The 26,012-nt window shown below is 44.4% G+C and overlaps 1 protein-coding gene across 1 annotated transcript in view; it reads left to right on the top strand.

The window, feature by feature from the left end:
- LOC121373737 (phospholipid-transporting ATPase ABCA3-like) overlaps positions 1 to 25,559 on the top strand; it is a 43,865-nt gene extending 18,306 nt beyond the window's left edge. The window contains exons 12-18 of the mRNA XM_041500492.1: positions 2,750 to 2,862; positions 3,527 to 4,570; positions 8,281 to 8,499; positions 13,704 to 14,248; positions 17,339 to 17,526; positions 18,325 to 18,495; positions 24,932 to 25,559. Of these exons, the coding sequence (XP_041356426.1) occupies positions 2,750 to 2,862; positions 3,527 to 4,570; positions 8,281 to 8,499; positions 13,704 to 14,248; positions 17,339 to 17,526; positions 18,325 to 18,495; positions 24,932 to 25,397 (2,746 nt within the window). The 3' untranslated portion in view covers positions 25,398 to 25,559. The remainder of the gene's footprint in view (positions 1 to 2,749; positions 2,863 to 3,526; positions 4,571 to 8,280; positions 8,500 to 13,703; positions 14,249 to 17,338; positions 17,527 to 18,324; positions 18,496 to 24,931) is intronic.
- Positions 25,560 to 26,012: the final 453 nt, after the last annotated feature.

The following is a 26,012-nucleotide window of genomic DNA, read 5'->3' on the forward strand; positions in this document are numbered from 1 at the left end:
CTGTATCCTTCGCCTGCAATTACAAAAATATCCTCGGCAAAACACTTTCCATGGAAAAAAACTAAAAAATCGAACATAGTCAACAGCAAAAAAGTGCTGTGAAGAATTAAAATCTCCACGGCATTGCTGATTACTGTGGATAAATTGGCACGGGTTGTATATCAAAGTTTTAGGTTTTTTTTTTAGAATAACGACATCACTAGAACACATCTAGTTATTAAAGGGACACACCCTAGTTACGACTAGTTGTTAACCATTACGGCGTTGTTTTCCGCAATTAAACCCATTTTTTCACAAATAAAATTGCACTTTACTTACCGTTTATTATTTACAATATACATTTCCATTCACCTGAAGTGTTTTTTGGTAATCATGGTGTTTGTAATACCACAAAATACATTTTTCGTATTTCTTAAAAATGCACGCACGTTTGAGAAAAAACCGTTGAGCAGACAAGGTCTAATCTATTTTTAGAGGGGATATTTCCATTTCAATGTTACAGACGTTTGTATACCACGTGACCGTTATCATTTTGGTTCGGTTTGTTTTCTCGTGCACGGTTCGCGCAATCAACATCCGATTTGTTGTTGTTCATTTGTGAGATTTTTCTTCACAGTTCGTGAACATTTTCAGTAACAATAAAGTTCAGACAAGTAAGTGTCTCAATACAAAACGTTACAAACCCTTAAAACCAATAATTTTGCTAAGTCTGGAGAGGGGATACAACCAGGACAGAACAGTTGGAACATGTCCAGGAGAGGTGAAAGAAACGCACCCCAAGTCTGTGAAATTTGTCGTGACGTAGGCATTGTTGTGCTTCGAGCGACATCTATGGGTGACATCAGAATACTAACTTTCAAAATTATTTCAAGCAATTGGGACATGGGGATTCCCATGGCATTTATCGATATAAAACCTGCTTTTTCACTCCATTTGATAAAAAAACGTGATCTAAGTGTGTTACAGGTTTGTAGATTAACCAAATTATAATTTATTTTCGCTGGATGGAAGTAGGGCGCGCGGCTTTAAGTGCAGGTGTATACGCACTGTATATGTATGAAGTACACACGTGTAAGACATGCTTTGTAAAGTCAGCCACCATGTCAAAAGACTGGCTTAATTAAATGGTACAATCATCAACCAATCTGTAATTGTTAGGACAAATGTTACAAAAGCAGTTATCAATTCTTAATTATTGTTTTAATTAACACCCATTTCCTAAACTGGACTATATTAATTATATATTATGTATACTAGTAACGACACAATAAATGGTGGTATGGAGCCTTGAGTTGTTCCAAGCAACTGATTTCATGAGCACAAGAAATCATATCAATGTATATTGTATCAACGAAATGGATAATCGTTAATGTATAATGCATAACTGGTTTATACAATTAAAAAGACATTTAAAGTGGTTAATATATACATATACAATTACCCACATGGTTAAAAATATATTGGTACATATCAAAGTGAGACTACACCCCTCCTGTCACCATCATTTGGACTGCTGGTGATCCATTGCACTTAGCAGTACAGGCGTCCCTTCTCTACCCCCACCGCTTTCCTGTCCTGGACAGAGGGATCCGGCCAAGGCCGGTCCCTGTGCCAAGTATAGGCGTGCGCTACAACAGCTTGCTCTGAATGTGCACGTAAACTTTCACTTCACTTCACTTAACATCACTCTATAACGCCAAGTGCGATTAACACTCCGACAATTGGCGCAGTTATTAATCATTATCAATTTGACATCAAACATTCTGGTAATTTTGACATACTATTTGTTGGGGTAGAGCACACTGATTTATTCATCATCGGCTAGTGGATGTCAGACATTTGAGTAATTCTGTCATATTTTATAGAGGGATCGAACTTAAGGATTGGTAACCCACAAGTTTGTTTTAACTGCCGTGGGTGAAACGACCCACCTACGGCATTTTGTAGCCTCTCCCCCCCCCCCCCCCCCCCCTCCGGCAATTTGTATTGTAAACTAGCTGTATGAAGTCTTTTTCAAAAGTACACAATTGTGTATATATTCGGTTTGTTGGTATGCTGCACCCCAACTCACCCACATATACACACATTTAAGCACCTCTCCATTCTCACTCCATCTTCCACTGTCTTATTCTCTCTCTCATTCTCTGAAGATGTCTGTCTTCCTCTCTCTCTCTCTCTCTCTCTCTCTCTCTCTCTCTCTCTCTCTCTCTCTCTCTCTCTCTCTCTATCTCTCTCTCTCAGTGGGTGCCTCACTGTCTCTGTCTCTGTCTCTCTCTCTCGCTTCTTCTCTCTCTTTCTCTTCTCTCTCTCTTCGTCTCTCTCTCGTCTTTCCTCTCTCCATCTCTCTCTCTCTCTCTCTCTCTCTCTCTCTCTCTCTCTCTCTCTCTCTCTCTCTCTCTCTCTCTCTCTCTCTCTCTCTCTCTCTCTCTCAGTGGGTGTCTCACTGTCTCTGTCTCTTGCTCTCTCGTATTGTCTCTTTCACTCTCTCCTCTCTCTCTCTCTCTCTCTCTCTCTCTCTCTCTCTCTCTCTCTCTCTCTCTCTCTCTCTCTCTCTCTCTCTCTCAGTGGGTGTCTCACTGTCTCTGTCTCTCTGTCTCTCTGTCTTTCTCTCTCAGTGGGTGTCTCACTGTCTCTGTCTCTCTCTCTCTGTCTCTCTCTCTGTCTCTCTCTCTCTCTCTCTCTCTCTCTCTCTCTCTCTCTCTCTCTCTCTCTCTCTCTCTAAGTAAGTTCAGATTTGTTCTGGTTTCAGAGTTGGTAATGATTCCATGGAGACACAGGACGTCGGTACTGGGTCTCCAACAGACGAGACCTCCGTTAAGTTGACAGGCGGTCTGGAGCAAAGTGCCGAGGACGCCATTCACGGTAAAAGACGATTCGAGTTTACACACCACCATTAATTACTATGTCAGCCAGTCCTTATAATGATCCATAATTCATAATTACTTAAATATTTGCGTTACATAGATACCAATACCGTAGACGTAAAACTAACATGGTAATATTGCATAGTTATGTAAGATCCATATTGCATAGTTACGTGACATCCATATGGCATAGTTACGCAATTATTTGCTTTAAATAGATACCAGATAATTGTAGCTAAGGTTAATTGTAGTGAATTAAGGTGAGTTTTACAACTGGCACCGTAGACTTTCCCACCGTTCCACAAAGCAACCTTATGGTAGTCGTAAGTTCCCCTTTAATGATTAATATATTCTTTGCGAAGAATTGTGAATTAGTTACATAATAAATTGTTTAGCGACTTTTCGGAACATCTTGGATGTATTCATTGGTATCGGACATCGGAGACAGAGAGAGAGAGAGAGAGAGAGAGAGAGAGAGAGAGAGAGAGAGAGAGAGAGAGAGAGAGAGAGAGAGAGAGAGAGAGAGAGAGAGAGAGAGAGAGAGAGAGAGAGAGAGAGAGAGAGACAGACATACAGAGATAGACATACAGAGACAGAGAGACAGACAGACAGAGATAGATAGATAGATAGATAGCTAGATAGATATGTTTGTATAATTTTAGCACTTACCACCATTCATCGGAAGAGAGGCATTGGTCTGGAATTGTCCCGGTTCAAGGCTCTGTTCATAAAGAAGGCGATCTACACGAAGAGGAACATAACCATGGCTCTCTTCCAGGTCGGCCTGCCCATCGTCTTCGCCATCCTCGCAATGCTTTCCGACACGGCGAAAACAGACAGACAGAAATTCCCACCACTCAAACTGGACCTGTCGCCGTTCGGCAAGACCGTGGTCCCGTATACGGCCGGTGCAGGCAGCTCGGTGACAACCATGTCCCTGGCTGGGCAATACAGCAACCTGGTTTCGAGAGACCACGAACCGGACCGCATCGAGAGGAATGTGTTCAAAAACGTTTCAGAGTACTTCATCCACAAGGCGGAAGAAATGGACCTGGCTGTGTTCAACAAGCGTGTCATGATCGGGGCAGAATTCGGCAGCAGCAGCAGCAGCAGTGATGGTGGTGATGATGAGGATTCGGGAGCGTACGGGACGGCGTATTACAACGGGCAGGCGCTGCACACCCAGCCGATCTCCCTAGCGTATCTGATGAACAGCATTGCTGCGTTCCTGATGAAGGGTCCCGGACACGCGATCTCGGCGCACATTCACCCGCTTCCGCTCAGTGAGCAGGAGGACTTGAATCCTCTGTTCGGGGCGGCCATGCTCAAAGGAATAAGCCTGGCGTGCGTCCTCTTGTTCGGGATGTGCTTCCTGACGACGAGCGTAGTGTACTTCCTGATCGAGGAGCGCCAGCAGGGATCCAAGCACCTGCAGAAGGTGAGCGGGGTCGGACCGTTCGTGTTCTGGGCGTCGCACCTCGCCTGGGACTATCTCGTCTACGCCGGGACCAGCGCCGTCGTGCTCGTCGTGTTCGTGGCGTTCCAGGCCGACGTGTACTCGGAGTCCGCCAGCGCCTTCGGCGCGCTCGTCGTCGTCTTCCTCGCCCACGGGTGGGCGGTGCTGGCTCAGATGTACCTGCTGCAGTTCGCCTTCCAGTCCCCGGCATCCGGGATGTCCCATTGTCTGACTCTCAGCATTATCGTCGGTTTGTTGTCTTGTCTTCATTTGTTTTTGTAGGGGCGGGTCTTACCTTGTATCACCCAGTAAACGCTTCTGTAGGAGATATCGCTGGCACTATAATTTACGATATCTAGGAGATATGGCTTCTTTTGTTACGTCACTGTGTATGTTTCAGCGCTAAGCCTATCATTAATGACGTCACGCCTTAACGACTGCCGAGTATAATGGCATTCAACCCACATGACAAACATTGTTTACAATTGTCGCAAATAAAAATAATGATAATGGATGATAAAAAGAATACCTCGAATTGCATATTTTTATCAAAAGAATTTCGTATCCCATGCTGATCAATGGCAAAAGAATTGTTTGTTTATAGCGCCCAGCCTCATTTTTATATAATTAGGCAAGTGGCACTTCGGACTATTGCTTTTTGTATCTTTCGCGTGTGTTTTCTTCAAAATATCTAAATATTTTTGCCAGAATAATCAGGCTAGTTACAGAAAAGTAGTGCGAGTCTAGAGAGTGGGGGTGGGGATGGGATGTGTGTAGGCGTGGCTTAAATGTGTTTCGGTTCACCGAGATTTGAAGGAAAAAATGTAAGCAGCTCTCAACCAATCAGATTGCTGAAAAGTGTCTAGATGCAAAGACAATTTAATTATAGTGTAATGAATGCAACGGAAATTTAATTATTCTCAAATTACGTCACACGCATGCAAATTGTATGGCGTTGCCATGGAGATAAAGTCTCAGACTATTGAGTTCAGACTCTAAACGTTTTGTAATCGCCAGGCGTGTTCCAGGTGCATGTATAATGTGTAACGTGGGCGAGTTACTACTCCCCCCCCCCCCAAAAAAAAAAACCCAAAAAAAAAAAAAAAAAAAAAAAAAAAAAAAAAAAAAAAAAAAAAAACTCACAACCCCCCCCCAAAAAAAAAAAAACCAACACCCACAAAAAAAACAAAAACCCAAAAAAAAAAAAAAAAAAAAAAAAAAAAAGAGAACGCCCTCCCCCCCCCAACAAACAACAACACAACACAAAAACAAAACAAAAACGACCCTCCCCCAAAAAAAACCCTCAAACAAACAAACAAACAAAAACCCCAAAACCCCCAAAACAAAACAAACAAAAATACCCAACACGAAAACTGTTTTCTGGTCATTACGCAAATGTGAGAGCGCCCTTTTAAACTGGCACCTTCTAGCTTATAAACAATACAGCGTATTTGTTACTATTCGAACCGTGTTTTATAATAGAAACCAGTCATTACTTACGTGTTTATGTTAAGATTATTAATTTTCGTAAATCTCAAATGTTTCTGGTCATCCTGGTGTTCAAGAAATTTATTTATTTCATTTTTTTTCCCCAAAAAATGCACGTACCTCTGAGAAGCAACGATTACGGAGACGGACTCCCCATGTTTCACATTAGCCCACTGGTTACGCGATCGCTTGATGCGCGGTCGGTCCAGGATCGATCCCCGTCATTGGGCCCATTGGGCTATTTCTCATTCCAACTAGTGCACCTCGATTGGTATATCAAAGACCGTGGTATGTGCTATCCTGTCTGTGGGTTGGCGCATGTAAAACTATTTCTTGCTACTGAACAATTTAGCGGGTTTCCTCTCTAAGCCAACATATCAGAATTACCAAAGGTGTGACATCCAATAGGTGATGATTAATATATCTAAACGTGCCGTAGTGGTGTCGTTAAACAAAGCAAGCAAACTACTTGTTAGTTTAACGTCACCCAAAGGTGTCGCGTGTATCAGTGGCTTCGGAATGTGCCAAAACAAAGCAAGCCAACTACTTGTTAGTTTAACGTCACCCAAAGGTGTCGCGTGTATCAGTGGCTTCGGAATGTGCCAAAACAAAGCAAGCCAACTACTTGTTAGTTTAACGTCACCCAAAGGTGTCACGTGTATCAGTGGCTTCGGAATGTGCCAAAACAAAGCAAGCCAACTACTTGTTAGTTTAACGTCACCCAAAGGTGTCACGTGTATCAGTGGCTTCGGAATGTGCCAAAACAAAGCAAGCCAACTACTTGTTAGTTTAACGTCACCCAAAGGTGTCGCGTGTATCAGTGGCTTCGGAATGTGCCAAAACAAAGCAAGCCAACTACTTGTTAGTTTAACGTCACCCAAAGGTGTCGCGTGTATCAGTGGCTTCGGAATGTGCCAAAACAAAGCAAGCCAAACTACTTGTTAGTTTAACGTCACCCAAAGGTGTCGCGTGTATCAGTGGCTTCGGAATGTGCCAAAACAAAGCAAGCCAACTACTTGTTAGTTTAACGTCACCCAAAGGTGTCGCGTGTATCAGTGGCTTCGGAATGTGCCAAAACAAAGCAAGCCAACTACTTGTTAGTTTAACGTCACCCAAAGGGTGTCGCGTGTATCAGTGGCTTCGGAATGTGCCAAAACAAAGCAAGCCAACTACTTGTTAGTTTAACGTCACCCAAAGGTGTCACGTGTATCAGTGGCTTCGGAATGTGCCAAAACAAAGCAAGCCAACTACTTGTTAGTTTAACGTCACCCAAAGGTGTCGCGTGTATCAGTGGCTTCGGAATGTGCCAAAACAAAGCAAGCCAACTACTTTTTAGTTTAACGTCACCCAAAGGTGTCGCGTGTATCAGTGGCTTCGGAATGTGCCAAAACAAAGCAAGCCAACTACTTGTTAGTTTAACGTCACCCAAAGGTGTCGCGTGTATCAGTGGCTTCGGAATGTGCCAAAACAAAGCAAGCCAACTACTTTTTAGTTTAACGTCACCCAAAGGTGTCGCGTGTATCAGTGGCTTCGGAATGTGCCAAAACAAAGCAAGCCAACTACTTTTTAGTTTAACGTCACCCAAAGGTGTCGCGTGTATCAGTGGCTTCGGAATGTGCCAAAACAAAGCAAGCCAACTACTTGTTAGTTTAACGTCACCCAAAGGTGTCGCGTGTATCAGTGGCTTCGGAATGTGCCAAAACAAAGCAAGCCAACTACTTGTTAGTTTAACGTCACCCAAAGGTGTCGCGTGTATCAGTGGCTTCGGAATGTGCCAAAACAAAGCAAGCCAACTACTTGATAGTTTAACGTCACCCAAAGGTGTCGCGTGTATCAGTGGCTTCGGAATGTGCCAAAACAAAGCAAGCCAACTACTTGTTAGTTTAACGTCACCCAAAGGTGTCGCGTGTATCAGTGGCTTCGGAATGTGCCAAAACAAAGCAAGCAAACTACTTGTTAGCTTAACGTCACCCAAAGGTGTCACGTGTATCAGTGGCTTCGGAATGTGCCAAAACAAGATGGGCGTGTGTCACACACACACACACACACACAGAGAGAGAGAGAGAGAGAGAGAGAGAGAGAGAGAGAGAGAGAGAGAGAGAGAGAGAGAGAGAGAGAGAGAGAGAGAGAGAGACAGACACACGCACACAGAGAAAGAGAGAGAGAGAGAGAGAGAGAGAGACGACGGAGACGGATGCAGACACACACACACACACACACACACGCACACATACATAGCCTACATACATACATACATACTTTATATATATATATTATATATATATATATATATATATATATATATATATATATATATATATATATATATATATATCTACAGCATCGCTGCTTCTACTGAATCACAAGAAGAGGGCGAGGGGGCCAGTGGGTGTGTAGCTTAAGGAAACTTAGCGTCCATTTCCACGACTTGACACTAGGCTCTGATGCGTGTGATGTCTTATATTTTAACAGGCCTGTTCACGCTGTTGTGTTCGTTGTTAATGACGATACTGTCCGACGAGCCGACCCTGTTGATGCAGGTCATCGACGTCGTGACCCTCTTGCTCGTGCCGCAGTTCGCGTTTGGCAAGTCCCTCATTGATCTCCGGCTCAATCTCAAGACCCTGGACTTCTGCAACGGAATGGACTACAGGCGTCTCTGTCCACAGCTGAGACTTCCGTGCTGCAAGGGTAAAGTGTGTTTTTCTAGGTACGACCCTGGCAGCCTCCTCCCTCACCCTTTACAAGCTGCTGTGGGTAGCTGCCACTTCTGTCTCTCCTCCAAGATTATCATCTGTATTAGGTAACTGCGACTTCTGTCTCTCCTTCTCCAACATTATTATCTGTATTCTGTCTCTCCTTCTCCAGTATTACTATCTGTATTAGGAAAGAAAAGAAAGAAATGTTTTATTTAACAACGCACTCAACGCATTTCGTTTACGGTTATATGGCGTCAAACATGGTTAAGGACCACACAGATAATGAGAGAGGAAACGAGCTGTCGCCACGTCATGGGCTACTCTTTTCGATTAGCAGCAAGGGATCTTTTGTATGCACCATCCCACAGACAGGGTAGTACATACCACAGCCTTTGATATACCAGTCGTGGTGAACTGGGTGGAACAATATCTGTATTAAGTAACTGTAACTTCTGTCTCTCGTTCTACAAGCGGATCTGTCTGCAGTTCAGACTTCCCTGCTGCAAGGGTAAAGTTTGTGAAGTTAAGAAACCTAATATCAAGATGGGGCCGGTCCCAGCCAATGTCCCACGACAGGTACATCATAGGTCGCAGTACATGCTGTAGTACCTATCTGGTGAACACAAAGTGTGTATAAAATATATCTTCCTGTATTTTTCAGAGGACTAGCCTATTTGGCGGAAGTTTTATATTTCTCCCCCTATCCCTCTCCCTCTCCCACCTCTCGCTCCGTCTCTCTCTTTCTCTCCCTCACCCTACCATCTCTCTCCCTGTCTCTCCCTCACCATCCCATCTGCCTCTCTCTCTCTCTCTCTCTCTCTCTCTCTCTCTCTCTCTCTCTCTCTCTCTCTCTCTCTCTCTCTCTCTCTCTCTCAAGAAACAAAGAAACATTTTTAAAAGAATCACCAAAATAACCATAAAATTATGCCATATTTTGTAAACATTACGCAATTCTTGAACAGACGGGACAGGATGTTTTAAGAAAAAAAACCGAAAGTATTAACGTGCTAATATCCACCACCGACAGTTGGGGCACGTCCAATCCGGTACCAGTTACTAGTTACCAGTTACTTTTGACTTCACTAGTAATTAATCTTAGGTTTAAAATGTCTTTTGTCCAGCTGGTGAAGAAGCTATGTTACTGCGTCCTGCTTTTCTTTTCTTTCTTTTTGTTTGGTCTTTACTGCTTTCCTGGTTATGTTTTTTTTTTCTAGGTACGATCCTGGCAGCCTCCTACCTCACCCTTTATCATCTATTGTAGGTAACTGCGACTTCTGTCTCTCCTTCACCGAGATTACCGTCTGTTTTAGGTAACTGCGACGTCTGTCTCTCCTTCACCGAGATTACCGTCTGTTTTAGGTAACTGCGACGTCTGTCTCTCCTTCACCGAGATTATCATCTGTTTTAGGTAACTGCGACGTCTGTCTCTCCTTCACCGAGATTACCGTCTGTTTTAGGTACCTGGGACTTCTGTTTCTCCTTCACACAGATTATGATCAGTTTTAGGTAAAGTCGCCATCACCTAGATTATCGTCTCTTTTAGGTAACTGCGACTTCTGTCTCTCCTTCACCGAGATTATCATCTGTTTTAGGTAACTGCGACTTCTGTTTGTCCTTCACCGAGATTAGCATCTGTTTTAGGTAACTGCGACTTCTGTCTGTCCTTCACCGAGATTACCGTCTGTTTTAGGTAACTGCGACTTCTGTCTGTCCTTCACCGAGATTAGCATCTGTTTTAGGTAACTGCGACTTCTGTCTGTCCTTCACCGAGATTACCGTCTGTTTTAGGTAACTGCGACGTCTGTCTCTCCTTCACCGCTATTACCGTCTGTTTTAGGTAACTGCGACGTCTGTCTCTCCTTCACCGAGATTACCGTCTGTTTTAGGTAACTGCGACGTCTGTCTCTCCTTCACCGAGATTACCGTCTGCTTTAGGTAACTGCGACTTCTGTCTGTCCTTCACCGAGATTATCGTCTGTTTTAGGTAACTGCGACGTCTGTCTCTCCTTCACCGAGATTACCATCTGTTTTAGGTAGCTGCGACTTCTGTCTGTCCTTCACCGAGATTACCATCTGTTTTAGCGACTTCTGTCTGTCCTTCACCGAGATTATCGTCTGTTTTAGGTAACTGCGACTTCTGTCTGTCCTTCACCGAGATTATCGTCTGTTTTAGGTAACTGCGACTTCTGTGTGTCCTTCACCGAGATTATCGTCTGTTTTAGGTAACTGCGACTTCTGTCTGTCCTTCACCGAGATTAGCATCTGTTTTAGGTAACTGCGACTTCTGTCTGTCCTTCACCGAGATTACCGTCTGTTTTAGGTAACTGCGACTTCTGTCTGTCCTTCACCGAGATTAGCATCTGTTTTAGGTAACTGCGACGTCTGTCTCTCCTTCACCGCTATTACCGTCTGTTTTAGGTAACTGCGACGTCTGTCTCTCCTTCACCGAGATTACCGTCTGTTTTAGGTAACTGCGACGTCTGTCTCTCCTTCACCGAGATTACCGTCTGCTTTAGGTAACTGCGACTTCTGTCTGTCCTTCACCGAGATTATCGTCTGTTTTAGGTAACTGCGACGTCTGTCTCTCCTTCACCGAGATTACCATCTGTTTTAGGTAGCTGCGACTTCTGTCTGTCCTTCACCGAGATTACCATCTGTTTTAGCGACTTCTGTCTGTCCTTCACCGAGATTATCGTCTGTTTTAGGTAACTGCGACTTCTGTCTGTCCTTCACCGAGATTATCGTCTGTTTTAGGTAACTGCGACTTCTGTGTGTCCTTCACCGAGATTATCATCTGTTTTAGGTAACTGCGACTTCTGTCTGTCCTTCACCGAGATTAGCATCTGTTTTAGGTAACTGCGACTTCTGTCTGTCCTTCACCGAGATTACCGTCTGTTTTAGGTAACTGCGACTTCTGTCTGTCCTTCACCGAGATTAGCATCTGTTTTAGGTAACTGCGACGTCTGTCTCTCCTTCACCGATATTACCGTCTCTTTTAGGTAACTGCGACGTCTGTCTCTCCTTCACCGAGATTATCGTCTGTTTTAGGTAACTGCGACTTCTGTCTGTCCTTCACCGAGATTATCGTCTGTTTTAGGTAACTGCGACTTCTGTGTGTCCTTCACCGAGATTATCATCTGTTTTAGGTAACTGCGACTTCTGTCTGTCCTTCACCTAGATTATCATCTGTTTTAGGTAACTGCGACTTCTGTCTGTCCTTCACCTAGATTATCGTCTGTTTTAGCTAACTGCGACTTCTGTCTCTCCTTCACCGAGATTATCATCTGTTTTAGGTAACTGCGACTTCTGTCTGTCCTTCACCGAGATTATCGTCTCTTTTAGGTAACTGCGACTTCTGTCTGTCCTTCACCGATATTATCATCTGTTTTAGGTAACTGCGACTTCTGTCTCTCCTTCACCGAGATTATCATCTGTTTTAGGTAACTGCGACTTCTGTGTGTCCTTCACCAAGATTATCGTCTGTTTTAGGTAACTGCGACTTCTGTCTGTCCTTCACCGAGATTATCGTCTGTTTTAGGTAACTGCGACGTCTGTCTCTCCTTCACCGAGATTACCATCTGTTTTAGGTAACTGCGACTTCTGTCTGTCCTTCGCCGAGATTACCATCTGTTTTAGCGACTTCTGTCTGTCCTTCACCGAGATTATCATCTGTTTTAGGTAACTGCGACTTCTGTCTGTCCTTCACCGAGATTATCGTCTGTTTTAGGTAACTGCGACTTCTGTGTGTCCTTCACCGAGATTATCATCTGTTTTAGGTAACTGCGACTTCTGTCTCTCCTTCACCGATATTACCATCTGTTTTAGGTAACTGCGACCTCTGTCTGTCCTTCACCTAGATTATCATCTGTTTTAGGTAACTGCGACTTCTGTCTGTCCTTCACCTAGATTATCATCTATTGTAGGTAACTGCGACTTCTGTCTCTCCTTCACCGAGATTATCATCTGTTTTAGGTAACTGCGACTTCTGTCTGTCCTTCACCGAGATTATCATCTGTTTTAGGTAACTGCGACTTCTGTCTGTCCTTCACCTAGATTATCGTCTCTTTTAGGTAACTGCGACTTCTGTCTGTCCTTCACCGATATTATCATCTGTTTTAGGTAACTGCGACTTCTGTCTCTCCTTCACCGAGATTATCATCTGTTTTAGGTAACTGCGACTTCTGTGTGTCCTTCACCAAGATTATCGTCTGTTTTAGGTAACTGCGACTTCTGTCTCTCCTTCACCGAGATTATCGTCTGTTTTAGGTAACTGCGACTTCTGTCTGTCCTTCACCTAGATTATTGTCTGTTTTAGGTAACTGCGACTTCTGTCTGTCCTTCACCTAGATTATCATCTATTGTAGGTAACTGCGACTTCTGTCTCTCCTTCACCGAGATTATCATCTGTTTTAGGTAACTGCGACTTCTGTCTGTCCTTCACCGAGATTATCATCTGTTTTAGGTAACTGCGACTTCTGTCTGTCCTTCACCTAGATTATCGTCTCTTTTAGGTAACTGCGACTTCTGTCTGTCCTTCACCGATATTATCATCTGTTTTAGGTAACTGCGACTTCTGTCTCTCCTTCACCGAGATTATCATCTGTTTTAGGTAACTGCGACTTCTGTGTGTCCTTCACCAAGATTATCGTCTGTTTTAGGTAACTGCGACTTCTGTCTCTCCTTCACCGAGATTATCGTCTGTTTTAGGTAACTGCGACTTCTGTCTGTCCTTCACCGAGATTATCGTCTGTTTTAGGTAACTGCGACTTCTGTCTCTCCTTCACCGAGATTATCATCTGTTTTAGGTAACTGCGACTTCTGTCTCTCCTTCACCTAGATTATCATCTGTTTTACGTAACTGCGACTTCTGTTCTCCTTCACCGATATTATCATCTGTTTTAGGTAACTGCGACTTCTGCCTCTCCTTCACCTAGATTATTATCTGTTTTAGGTAACTGCGACTTCTGTCTCTCCTTCACCGATGTTATCATCTGTTTTAGGTAACTGCGACTTCTGTCTGTCCTTCACCGAGATTGTCATCTGTTTTAGGTAACTGCGACTTCTGTCTGTCCTTCACCGAGACTATCGTCTCTTTTAGGTAACTGCGACTTCTGTCTGTCCTTCACCTAGATTATCATCTGTTTTAGGTAACTGCGTCTTCTGTTTCTCCTTCATCTAGATTATCATCTGTTTTAGGTAACTGCGACTTCTGTTTCTCCTTCACCGAGAACGCCTTTGACTTGGAATCTCCGGGGCTTGGAAAGCCCCTGTTGGCCATGATCCTGCATGGTTTCGTTGGCTTCGCGCTGTGTCTGATCCTCGACTACCACTTACCTCAGCGGGTGTTCTACCGCCTGTTCCAGTCCCCTGCCAGCGTGGACAACTTGGATGATAGCGTGCAGCAGCAGCCGCAGCTGCATCATCAGTCGAAGAAGCAGAATAAGCTGCATCAGTACGAGGACGACGACGTGCTGGCGGAGAGGGTGCGGATCACCACGACTCCGCTGCGTCAGTTGCAGAAGTCGGACTCCGTGCTGCTGGTGAATCTGTCCAAGCAGTACGGCGGGCTGCTGTGCGTCGACCGGCTCTGTCTCGGGATCAAGAAGAAGGCGTGCTTTGGACTGCTGGGACACAACGGCGCCGGGAAGACGACCACTTTCAAGATGCTGACAGGGGACGTGATGGCGAGCGGCGGAAACGCCTTCTTCTGGAGATTCAGTATTAGGAGTGATCTGCAGCAGGTACGTTAGTGGCGGATCTCAGGGTCGGGAGATTCATTATTAGGGACGAACTGCAGCAGGTACGTTAGTGGCGGATCTCAGGGTCGGGAGATTCATTATTAGGGGCGAACTGCAGCAGGTACGTTAGTGGCGGATCTCAGGGTCGGGAGATTCATTATTAGGGGCGAACTGCAGCAGGTACGTTAGTGGTGGATCTCAGGGTCGGGAGATTCATTATTAGGGGCGACCTGCAGCAGCTACGTTAGTGGCGGATCTCAGGGTCGGGAGATTCAGTATTAGGAGTGATCTGCAGCAGGTACGTTAGTGGCGGATCTCAGGGTCGGGAGATTCAGCATTAGGAGGGACCTGCAGCAGGTACGTTAGTGGCGGATCTCAGGGTCGGGAGATTCAGTATTAGGAGCGACCTGCAGCAGGTACGTTAGTGGCGGATCTCAGGGTCGGGAGATTCAGTATTAGGAGTGATCTGCAGCAGGTACGTTAGTGGCGGATCTCAGGGTCGGGAGATTCAGTATTAGGAGCGACCTGCAGCAGGTACGTTAGTGGCGGATCTCAGGGTCGAGAGATTCAGTATTAGGAGGGACCTGCAGCAGGTACGTCAGTGGCGGATCTCAGGGTCGGGAGATTCATTATTAGGAGCGACCTGCAGCAGGTACGTCAGTGGCGGATCTCAGGGTCGGGAGATTCATTATTAGGAGCGACCTGCAGCAGGTACGTCAGTGGCGGATCTAATGGTAGGGAGGAAGGACAGTTCTCTCCCCAAAATTTTGCGACAGTTTTTTAATTTAATTTTATTATTATTATTATTTGTTTTTTAAATTGGAGTTGGAGAATTCGAGGAATCCTTTAGGGAATGTTTGTGGCCTTTTTATACAATATTTATTGCAAAAAAAAAATCAAAAATTAATTACGTCAGTGGCGACAGTTGTATTTATTTATTTTTTAGCTTTTAAGTTGGAGAATCTGATGAATCTCTTTGGGAAGGTTTGAGGCCTTTTTTTTTTTTTATACAAAGTCACTTCGAGAAAAAATAAAGCATTACGCCAATGCGTTCGAGAGAAACGCTGCCACACCCCACTAAATGGATTTTCTGTCCGTAATGGTAATGTTGCCATTTACAGCTTGTAAATTGTGACATTCAAGCATAGGAAGGAAGGAAGGAAATAGTTTATTTAACGACGCACTCTACACATTTATTTACGGTTATATGGCGTCAGACATATGGTTAAGGACCACACAGATATTGGGAGAGGAAACCCGCTGTCGCCACTTCATGGGCTACTCTTGTCGATTAGCAGCAAGGGATCTTTTATATGCACCATCCCATAGACAGGATAGCACATACCATGGCCTTTGATGTACCAGTCGTGGTGCACTGGCTGGAGCGAGAAATAACGCAGTGGGCCCACTGACGGGGATCGATCCCAAACCAACCGCGCATCAAGCGAGCTCTGTACCACTGGGCTACACCTCGCCCTCAAGTATAGGCTACTCTGTGAACGACTAAACCGTAATACGTGACGGAGCACACCCTCGAAACTTTACTTTGCGCCCTCGATCTCAGTCTGCTTTGCGCCCTCGATCTCAGTCTGCTTTGCGCCCTCGATCTCAGTCTGCTTTGCGCCCTCGATCTCAGTCTGCCAACCACAGTCTACTTGCTTCCGCCGTGTCTGTTATAAAAAACGGTATTGTGTGTATATTAGAAAGAAAGAAAGAAAGAAAGAAAGAAATGTTTTATTTAATGACGCACTCATCACATTTTATGTACGGTTATGTGGCGTCAGACACATGGTTAAGGACCCGTGTGTGTATATTTATAATTAGATACAATGTTTACACACACAGTTCGTATCCTTCCTCGAAAATCATCAAATCATCATATAACTCGTTTAACATCAACGTTAGTGGCCCATACCAATTGCAAAGTTTCCAGAGGCGGTCCGGGGGTGGGTGGGTTTGGGGCAAAGTTCCATTGGCATTCCGCCTCATGTCATTGCCCCCCCCCCCCAAAAAAAAAAAAAAAAAAAAAGAAAAGAAAAAGAAGGCGGCTTTTCTGGATCCGTTACTGTAATTTACGACGATAATAAGTTATGCCGCGATGTGGCTTCGTGGAAGGCCGTATCTCTGCACATTGCAGAGATGAATGGAAATTAGGCAAACTAGTGGATGATTCCATGAATCTCTATCTAGTGCCTCGTCTATAGAACAGCCACTGCCAAAGACATCCTTTACTGGAGATTTCGTCCCTGTTGCATCGACGCAAAGAGGACTGTCATTTTATTTCAACTTATTTTCGTGATTATATCCAATTAAGGCTCAAACACGCTGTCCTGGAAGCTTTCTGACCTGTCTGTCCAGGGTTGTAGTGGCCTTACACCTATCCACTCGCTCTGGGTTGAACCCTGTACCTACCAGCCTGTAGTCCGATGACTTAACCACTGCGCCACCGAGGCCGGTAGAGGACTGCCACTAAAGTCCGAACCTCATTGTTAACAGCTACGACAATTATTCTCCTTTTAATTAACGATATATTTCCCTCACATTCTTTTCACACAGAAATCTTGAGAAAAAAAATCCCAACAAGAACAACAGCATTACAATGACAAATTCCACATGCTAGATGATACAGATGTCACTTATATCGAGTTCGCCGACGTTTCCTAGGACAAACTGCATGCATTTGTTCGCCACCTGCCATTTCACTTTGAGGGGTGGAAGCATCCGACGTTCGTGACGTAATTAATATGACGTGATACTATCATGCTAGTATTCCATCCAAAAAAAGAAAAATGTTTCTGGCAGTGGCGTAGCGTGGGTTGCCAGCGCCCGTGGCAAGGCAAGTATTGCGCCCCCTAACCAGTGGACCGTTAGCACTCCCCGAGGCCCTTCCACCAGTCCAGAATTTAGCGCCCGGATCAACCGCCCCGGTGGTCCCGCCCCCGCTACGCCACTGGTTTCTGGTACTTGCTTTTAGGGCATATAAACCAACTGTTTTGTCTGCTCACACGCGTTTTGCAGAAACACAGCACACATTCATTCTATACGCTCTGATTTGAGCCTTTTAAAAAAACCCCATTCCTTTCCTTTCTGCAGATATACCAGGACATGGGCTACTGCCCGCAGTTCGACGCGCTCATTGGTCAGATGACGGGGCGTGAGACGTTGTGTATGTACGCCAGACTCAAGGGCGTGCCAGAGAAAAAAATAGGGAACGTGGTCGAGGTGTTGTTTCGTATGCTGGCCTTCACACAACACGCTGACAAACAGGTCACACATTACAGGTCAGTGTCTGTCCCTGACATAGCCGGAGTGGGATGGTGTGTGTGTGTGTGTGGGGGGGGGGGGGGGGGTGCTGCATGGGGGTAGTATATTCCCGACCTCGACGTAAAACAAATTATTATCTAGGTGGGTTGTTTTTTTGTAATTGAGGGAAGTGATGTAATGTTGTCTTATTACGGCGGAAGGTGGGGTGGGGGTGGGGGGGGGGGGGGGGGGTATTGAAAAGATACAGTTTTTGTTTTCACCACTAGAGCACATTGATTCATTAGTCATCGGCTATAATTGAATATCAAATATTTCATATATATTCTTAAAGGAAACCCGCTACATTTTTACAAAAATCGTTTTGGCGACATTGCACCATAGCCGGGTCAGAACTTAAATATTACAGATTTATTGAAACTTATGACAACCACAGCTTTTTCGAATCATCTGAACTTTTTATACAAAATTACTGCGAAAAATAATATATCATTACGACAATGCCCCGGTGAACGTAAAAGAAATAAGACAATCCTTTGTTGAATTATGCCAGTGGTCCATAATACACAAAAACAAAACAAAACAAAACAAAATTAACAAACAAAGAAACAAAAACACAAAACAACAACTAATATAATTATTGCCAACAGGGTTGACATGGCTTTCATGGTTCAGTTAAAGCAATGCGATAGCAACATTTGGTTTCCAAAACTGATTTATTATTTTCTTCTGAGGTTTTTTTTTTATAGAAATAGTGTCCTTAAAAATCTGTGACAGTATGCCTTTAACAAATCAGTGTCCTCTGGTTTGTATTCCAGTGGCGGCAACAAGAGGAAGCTGAGCGTGGCCGTTTCGCTGGTGGGAAACCCGTCGACCATCCTCCTTGACGAGCCGTCCACCGGAATGGACGCCATGGCCAAGCGACAGCTGTGGGACGCCCTGACTGAAGTCCGAAGAGCGGGGAAGACACTGATTCTCACTACACACAGGTTGGTTAGTAGTAGAGGTGGGCGTAGTGTACGGGGCACGTTAAAGGTAGGGCCTCCACGAGTCCAATATATTGGACTCGAGTACTCGAGGGTCAAACTCGACCCGGACCCGAGTACCCGACGCTTACACAAGATGATAATGAGACAAAGGAATATAACGTAAAATAGCATTATATAGCTTAATTCCAGCACTGAACATGAATGCCAAATCATGCCATTGTATTGCATTTAGAAACCCGTTGATATGTTCAGTATTGTGACGGACGAACGGACGGCCAGATGAAAAAAGAAACTAGCAAATAGTCATATAATTATCGTGTAACTTGTATCGTTGATTAGTTACTGCTGAACTAGTTGCTCCACATTGTCTCACTTGTACGGGTACTCGAGTCCTGTGAATGGACTCGAGTCTTTGCTAGACTCGACCCGTGCCCGAGTACTCGAGTACTCGTGGAGACCCTAGTTAAAGGGACATTCCTGAGTTTGCTGCATTGTAAGATGTTTCTGTTAAAGGGACATTCCTGAGTTTGCTGCATTGTAAGATGTTTCTGTTAAAGGGACATTCCTGAGTTTGCTGCATTGTAAGATGTTTCTGTTAAAGGGACATTCCTGAATTTGAAGCATTGTAAGATGTTTCTCTTAAAGGGACATTCCTGAGTTTGCTGCATTGTAAGATGTTTCTCTTAAAGGGACATTCCCGAGTTTGCTGCATTGTAAGATGTTTGTCTTAAAGGGACATTCCCGAGTTTGAAGCACTGTAAGATGTTTCTGTTAAACGGACATTCCTGAATTTGAAGCATTGTAAGATGTTTCTGTTAAAGGGACATTCCCGAGTTTGCTGCATTGTAAGATGTTTCCGACTAGTAAATTATTTCTACGATTAAACTTGCATATTAAATATGGTTTTTTCCGGAAATGAGTTTAAAATTAATGCGCGCTAGCGCGAGTACTCTGACTGTAAGAGAGCTAGACGGACATTGGGACATAAATTCGCTCTCATTAGAGTCAGAGACCAAGCTATGTATTTTTTTGGCAATTCCCGACAACCAAAAAGTTGGCAAAGATTTCCGCTCTAATACCACAACAATCCTATGTTTGACGTCAAATACCTTTACATTAATCACTAATACACACACTACAGAAAGAAACCCGACAGCACCCACATTCAGCTAAGCTTCGGCAAACTCCGGACAGCAGAATTCTAAGTTCGCCGACCTATATCGTGACGATGCCTAACATGATCGCCCACTCAGCCATTCCGTCTTCCAGGGGCCGTCTCAAAACGACAAGTGCCCGACAATCACCAACAAAAGTTTGTTTTGTGTAACGACACCACTACAGCACATTGATTCATTAATCATCGGCTATTGGATGTCAAATATTTGGTAATTTTATCACTGTGTTAGAGGGGAAACCATTGGCCAACTCTTCCATGTTGTAACGTCGCTTGGTATGAGACGGCCCCTGTAACTTTTGCACAAGGCGGAATCGCCCAGTGGGCGATCACGTGATCTACGTCACGAAATAGGTCACCGAGCTTTGTAATTCTTGCGACTGAGTATCACGAAGCGTAGCTGAATGTGGGTGCTGTCTGATTTCTTTCTGTAGTATGTGTATTAGTGATTAATATGTGGATTTTTTTTTAATCGAAAATGATCGATGTAAAGGTATTTGACGTCAAACATAGGATTGTTGTGGTATTAGAGAGGAAATCTTTGCCAACGTTTTGGTTGTCGGGAATTGCCAAACAAATACATAGTTTGGTCTCTGACTGTAATGAGAGCGTATTTATGTCTAAATGTTCGTCTAGCTCTCTTACAGTCTGTGTGTATATATATATATATATATATATATATATATATATATATATATATATACACAGAACAAAAAAAGAAACTTCAGATTTGTATATATAGTATTTGTTGTGTTAAAGAATTCATTGTGTAATGAAATTATATAGGTAGTATTAGCCTTGAGCTGTATTATCAGGATTCATGAATTTTATCGATTATTTTTGCACTGTTAATCGTCGAAAACGTATAATTCAATTTGCACGTGCATGCATGGTTCGACATGTCCCGTGTAGTATTGGGTCAATTTGTTTTACTTGTCTTATTGACATTGTTGTCAAATGAACGAAAACGCTTCAAAATGTGTAAAAAAAATAACGTTTTTGACATTGTAGCATTTTTAGTATGCCAATAATACCCAATAATTTACGCGAACGGGCGATTGGCATGCTTGATGCTGGTATGTCGACAGAAGAGGTTGCGAGGCATGTTGGGAGTTCTAGTCGAGCGATAAAAAATCTTCGCGTAAGATTTCGAACGACAGGAAGCACCAACGACTTGCCGCGTCATGGACGTCCGCGTGTTAAACGCGTGGTCAAGACTGCTATATCATGAACACGTATTTGCGCAATCGATTCCAAACTGCCACTGCTACTGCTGCTAACACACCTGGGCTTCATAATAACCGAATCAGTGGGCAAACTGTTCGTAATCTTCTGCGGGAGAACGGTTTACATGCACGGCGTCCTTACGTCGGATGCGTTTTAACGCAACGTCGTCGTCTAAATCGTCTTAATTGGGCACGTGTACACACTCGTTGGATACGGCGACGCTGGAATACCGTTCTTTTTTCGGATGAATCCAAATTTTCTTTACAACGTGGTGATGGCAGGGTGCGCGTCTACCGTAGGAGAAATGAACACTATGCTGACTGTTGTGTTCTTGAACGAGGTCGTTTCGGGGGTGGGAGTTCTGTCATGGTCTGGACAGTCATTGCTCATGGTTATCGTTCACCACTAGTCGTCATTGATGGCAATTTAAATGCTCAACGTTACCGCGATGACCTTCTCGCTCATCACGTCATTCCTCTGTTCCATAGCAACGCCAACATCTCGATTTTTCAGCATGATAATGCCACCTCTCATACAGCTAGAGACACTGTAAATTTTCTTAGGACAATTAACATTGATTTCATTGATGACTGGCCCGCTAAAAGTCCTGATCTCAACCCCATCGAGCATGTCTGGGATGTCTGGACAGACGATTGAGGCGTCGTCCAAACCCACCCGCTAACGTCAACGAACTTCGTCAAGCGCTCATTCAGGAATGGAACAATATTCCACAGGCAGAAATCAACACTTTAGTCAATTCTATGCGCCTGCGATGCACTGCAGCGGTCAATTCAAGAGGTGGTCATATCCGTTATTAAGTGGGTTTTTTTTTTTTTTTTACCCCTACCACACTTGGTCAAAATTTCTCCCAGTTTCTGTTAACCTATGGCCATGATTTTTACACCAAACGATGCACCATGGAACACTCTTTAGACGCATATATAACAATTATTCCCCCGGTGTGTTTTCATCAAGTTTTGTTCAAGCAAAGTTAGCGGAAGTTTCTTATTTTGTTCAGTATATATATATATATATATATATATATATATATATTTGCGACTCCATTCCAATCCAGGGGTAGAGTTCTGGCTTGATGAGCGGTCGGTCTAGGATCGATTCCCATCGGTGGCACCATTGGGCTATTTCTCGCTCCAGCCAGTGCTCCACAACTGGTGTAACAAAGGCTGTAGTATGTACTATCCTGTCTGTGAGATGGATATAAAAGATCCCTTGCTGCTAATCGAAAACGAGTAACCCATGAAGTGGCCACAGCGGGTTTCCTCAATCGGTCGAGTGCTTGCTTGAGGTGCTTGCGTCGCAGATCGAACCACCTGTCTGTGGGAAAGTGCATATAAAAGATCCCTTGCTGCATTAAGAAAAATGTAGCGGGTTTCCTCTGACTACGAGTCAGAATTACCAAATGTTTGACATCCAAGAGCCAATGATTAATTAATCAATGTGCTCCAGTGGTGTCGTTAAACAAAACAAACTTTAAACTTTAAGATACTTAAAACTTCAATAACAATAACCAGCTAGCTACGGCCCTGGGTAGCCGTTATTAGAACGGTTGCCAGGGTTATAGTTAGTTGTAACGTAAGACTACATGTGTATAATGACGATTCTTTAGTTTTACGAGTGTTCTGCTTGCCACGGTTATAGTTAGTTGTAACGTCAGACTACATGTGTATATTATAATGACGAGCCTTTAGTTTTACGCGTGTTCTGCTTGCCACGGTTATAGTTAGTTGTAACGTCAGACTACATGTGTATATTATAATGACGAGCCTTTAGTTTTACGCGTGTTCTGCTTGCCACGGTTATAGTTAGTTGTAACGTCAGACTACATGTGTATATTATAATGACGAGCCTTTAGTTTTACGCGTGTTCTGCTTGCCACGGTTATAGTTAGTTGTAACGTCAGCCTACATGTGTATATTATATTGACGAGCCTTTAGTTTTACGCGTGTTCTGCTTGCCACGGTTATAGTTAGTTGTAACGTCAGACTATATGTGTATATTATAATGACGAGCCTTTAGTGTTACACGTTCTGCTTGCCACGGTTATAGTTAGTTGTAACGTCAGCCAACATGTGTATATTATAATGACGAGTCTTTAGTTTTACCCGTGTTCTGCTTGCCAGGGTTATATACTCTTCAAAAAAAGAAACGCAAAAGGGTACAAATGGGTTATAACTCCGATTTTATGTTTCCTACCGGTTCATGCTTTGTGAATATAAGGTCATTGCATGTCCCAAACACATTCCCACGGTTACATTCGATAAAACGCAGCTACTGTACAATAAAGTTCCAAAATGTGAATATTCGTAAAAACGCAGCCACGTGCAAACCATGTCACCACTGCACGTGCGTTGTCTGCACGTGCAACATGAACACCGACAGTATAAAAGTGCAGGGTGTTCGCTTGCCTGGCCTCTGTATCTGGCCGACAGTTGACAATCCAGGACATGCCACGTCTCAGTGAACCGCAGAGAAACAATGCCATCGGCCGACTAGACGCAGGCGAATCCAGAACGGCCGTTGCCAGGGCATTCCATGTATCCCCAAGCACCATCTCCAGACTGTGGGACCGTTACCAGCAACATGGATCAACACGTGACCTCCCTAGATCCGGTCGACCACGGGTCACTACCCCCGCGCAGGACCGCTACATCCGGGTACGCCACCTTCGGGAACGATTGACTACTGACACCTCCACAGCCGCAGCAATACCAGGTTTGCGCAGGATATCCGACCAGACCGTACGGAACCGCCTACGTGAGGTAGGAATTCGTGCCAGACGTCCAGTTCGAGGTGTCATCTTAACACCACAACACCGTCGACTCCGACTGCAGTGGTGCCAGATTCATCGACAATGGCCTCAACTGCGATGGAGACAGGTGTGGTTCAGTGACGAGTCCCGATTTCTGCTCCGACGTCATGATGGAAGATGTCGCGTGTATAGGCGTCGTGGTGAACGTTATGCGGCAAACTGCGTGCAGGAAGTGGACAGATTCGGCGAGGGTAGTGTCATGGTGTGGGCAGCCATCTCACACACTGGCAGAACTGACCTGGTCCACGTGCAGGGCAACCTGAATGCACAGGGCTACATTGACCAGATCCTCCGGCCACACATCGTTCCAGTTATGGCCAACGCCAACACAGTGTTCCAACATGACAACGCCAGGCCTCACACAGCACGTCTCACAACGGCTTTCCTACAGACCCACAACATTAATGTCCTTCCTTGGCCATCGATATCACCGGATTTGAACCCAATTGAGCATCTATGGGACGAGTTGGACCGACGCCTCCGACAGCGACAACCACAGCCCCAGACCCTGCCCGAGCTGGCAGCAGCCTTGCAGGCCGAGTGGGCCACCATCCCCCGGGACGTCATCCGTACTCTGGTTGCTTCAATGGGCAGGCGGTGCCAGGCAGTTGTCAACACACGCGGAGGCCACACCCGGTATTGACTCCAGATGACCTTGACCTTGGTGGTGTGTCCTATCACTTACTCACAATGGACTAGAGTGAATTGTGAACAATCCTGCAACATTTGGTAATTATCGGACTCACCATTCAATAATTAAATCAATTCTCCAAATGTTACGACAATGTAGTTTTGCGTTTCTTCTTTTGAAGAGTATAGTTAGTTGTAACGTCAGCCTACATGTGTATATTATAATGACGAGCCTTTAGTTTTACGCGTTCTGCTTGCCACGGTTATAGTTAGTTGTAACGTCAGCCAACATGTGTATATTATAATGACGAGTCTTTAGTTTTACCCGTGTTCTGCTTGCCACGGTTATAGTTAGTTGTAACGTCAGACTACATGTGCGTGTAATGACGAGCCTAGTTTTACGCGTGTTCTGCTTACCACGGTTATAGTTAGTTGTAACGTCAGACTACATGTGCGTGTAATGACGAGCCTAGTTTTACGCGTGTTCTGCTTGCCACGGTTATAGTTAGTTGTAACGTCAGACTACATGTGCGTGTAATGACGTGCCTCTAGTTTTACGCGTGTTCTGCTTGCAGCATGGAAGAGTGTGAGGCGCTGTGCACGCGCCTGGCCATCATGGTGAACGGGAGGTTCCGCTGCCTGGGCGGCGTGCAGCAGCTGAAGAACAAGTTCGGCCAGGGCTACACGCTCGTGGTGCAGCTGGGAACGAACGAGGACGGCAGCCTGGCGACGCCGGACCCGCTCGTCCACTACGTCATCTCTGAGTTCCCGTCCGCCGTCGTGTTCGACGACCACCAGGGCTATGTGCACTTCCACGTGGCGGACTCGCAAGTGACCGTTGCAGAGGTGTTCGAGGTGATGGAGAGGGCGAAGGGCCAGTTCCACTTGGAGGACTACTCGGTGCATCAGACGACCCTCGAGCAGGTCTTTCTGTCCTTCTCGCGGGAACAGACCACGCCGACGACGACGCATGCCGTCGAGAAAACCGGCTCCGGTTCCTGTCTGAAGGATGTGTTATGTTGCAGATGCTGTTGTAGGTGAAGATGTTTTGGAGATGCATCGTTAAAGATATCGTTATTCAGTTCAGCGAGAGGCCTTTTTTAATATATATATATATATATATATATATATATACACTAACGCATATTTAGGGTATCTATTTTTTAACTGCAAACTACTCGAGAAATAAAACATGCTACGTTGTCCAGTTTTGACATATTTTTCGATTATCTGCTCTAATACATATTTAGTGTGTATACTTTTTAATTGCAAACTACTCTAGTAATATAACAATGTTACATGCTACTTTGTCCACTTCCTACGATGTCCAATTTTGACACATTTTACGATTATCTGCTCTAACCCATATTTAGGTTATATACTTTTTAACTGCAGACTACTCCAGTAATAAAACATGCTCATTCACACGATAAAAGCGTATTTAAAATGCGTATTAATAGGACATTAAACGAACTTCCATTTCGTATCATGTTTATGTCCGGAGTAAAATAATTTTAAGTAGTGTCGAGTTTTAGCGAGTGACAATGAAAATTAGTTCACGAGTATTATAAATATGATACGTATTACAAAAAGGGTAGCGAGTTTAATATCCTATTTATTACCCATAATCGATCTTAATTTATATCATCTAACTCG

Source organism: Gigantopelta aegis, chromosome 5 (assembly GCF_016097555.1).
Source record: "Gigantopelta aegis isolate Gae_Host chromosome 5, Gae_host_genome, whole genome shotgun sequence".
In the NCBI taxonomy this organism is placed as follows: domain Eukaryota; kingdom Metazoa; phylum Mollusca; class Gastropoda; order Neomphalida; family Peltospiridae; genus Gigantopelta; species Gigantopelta aegis.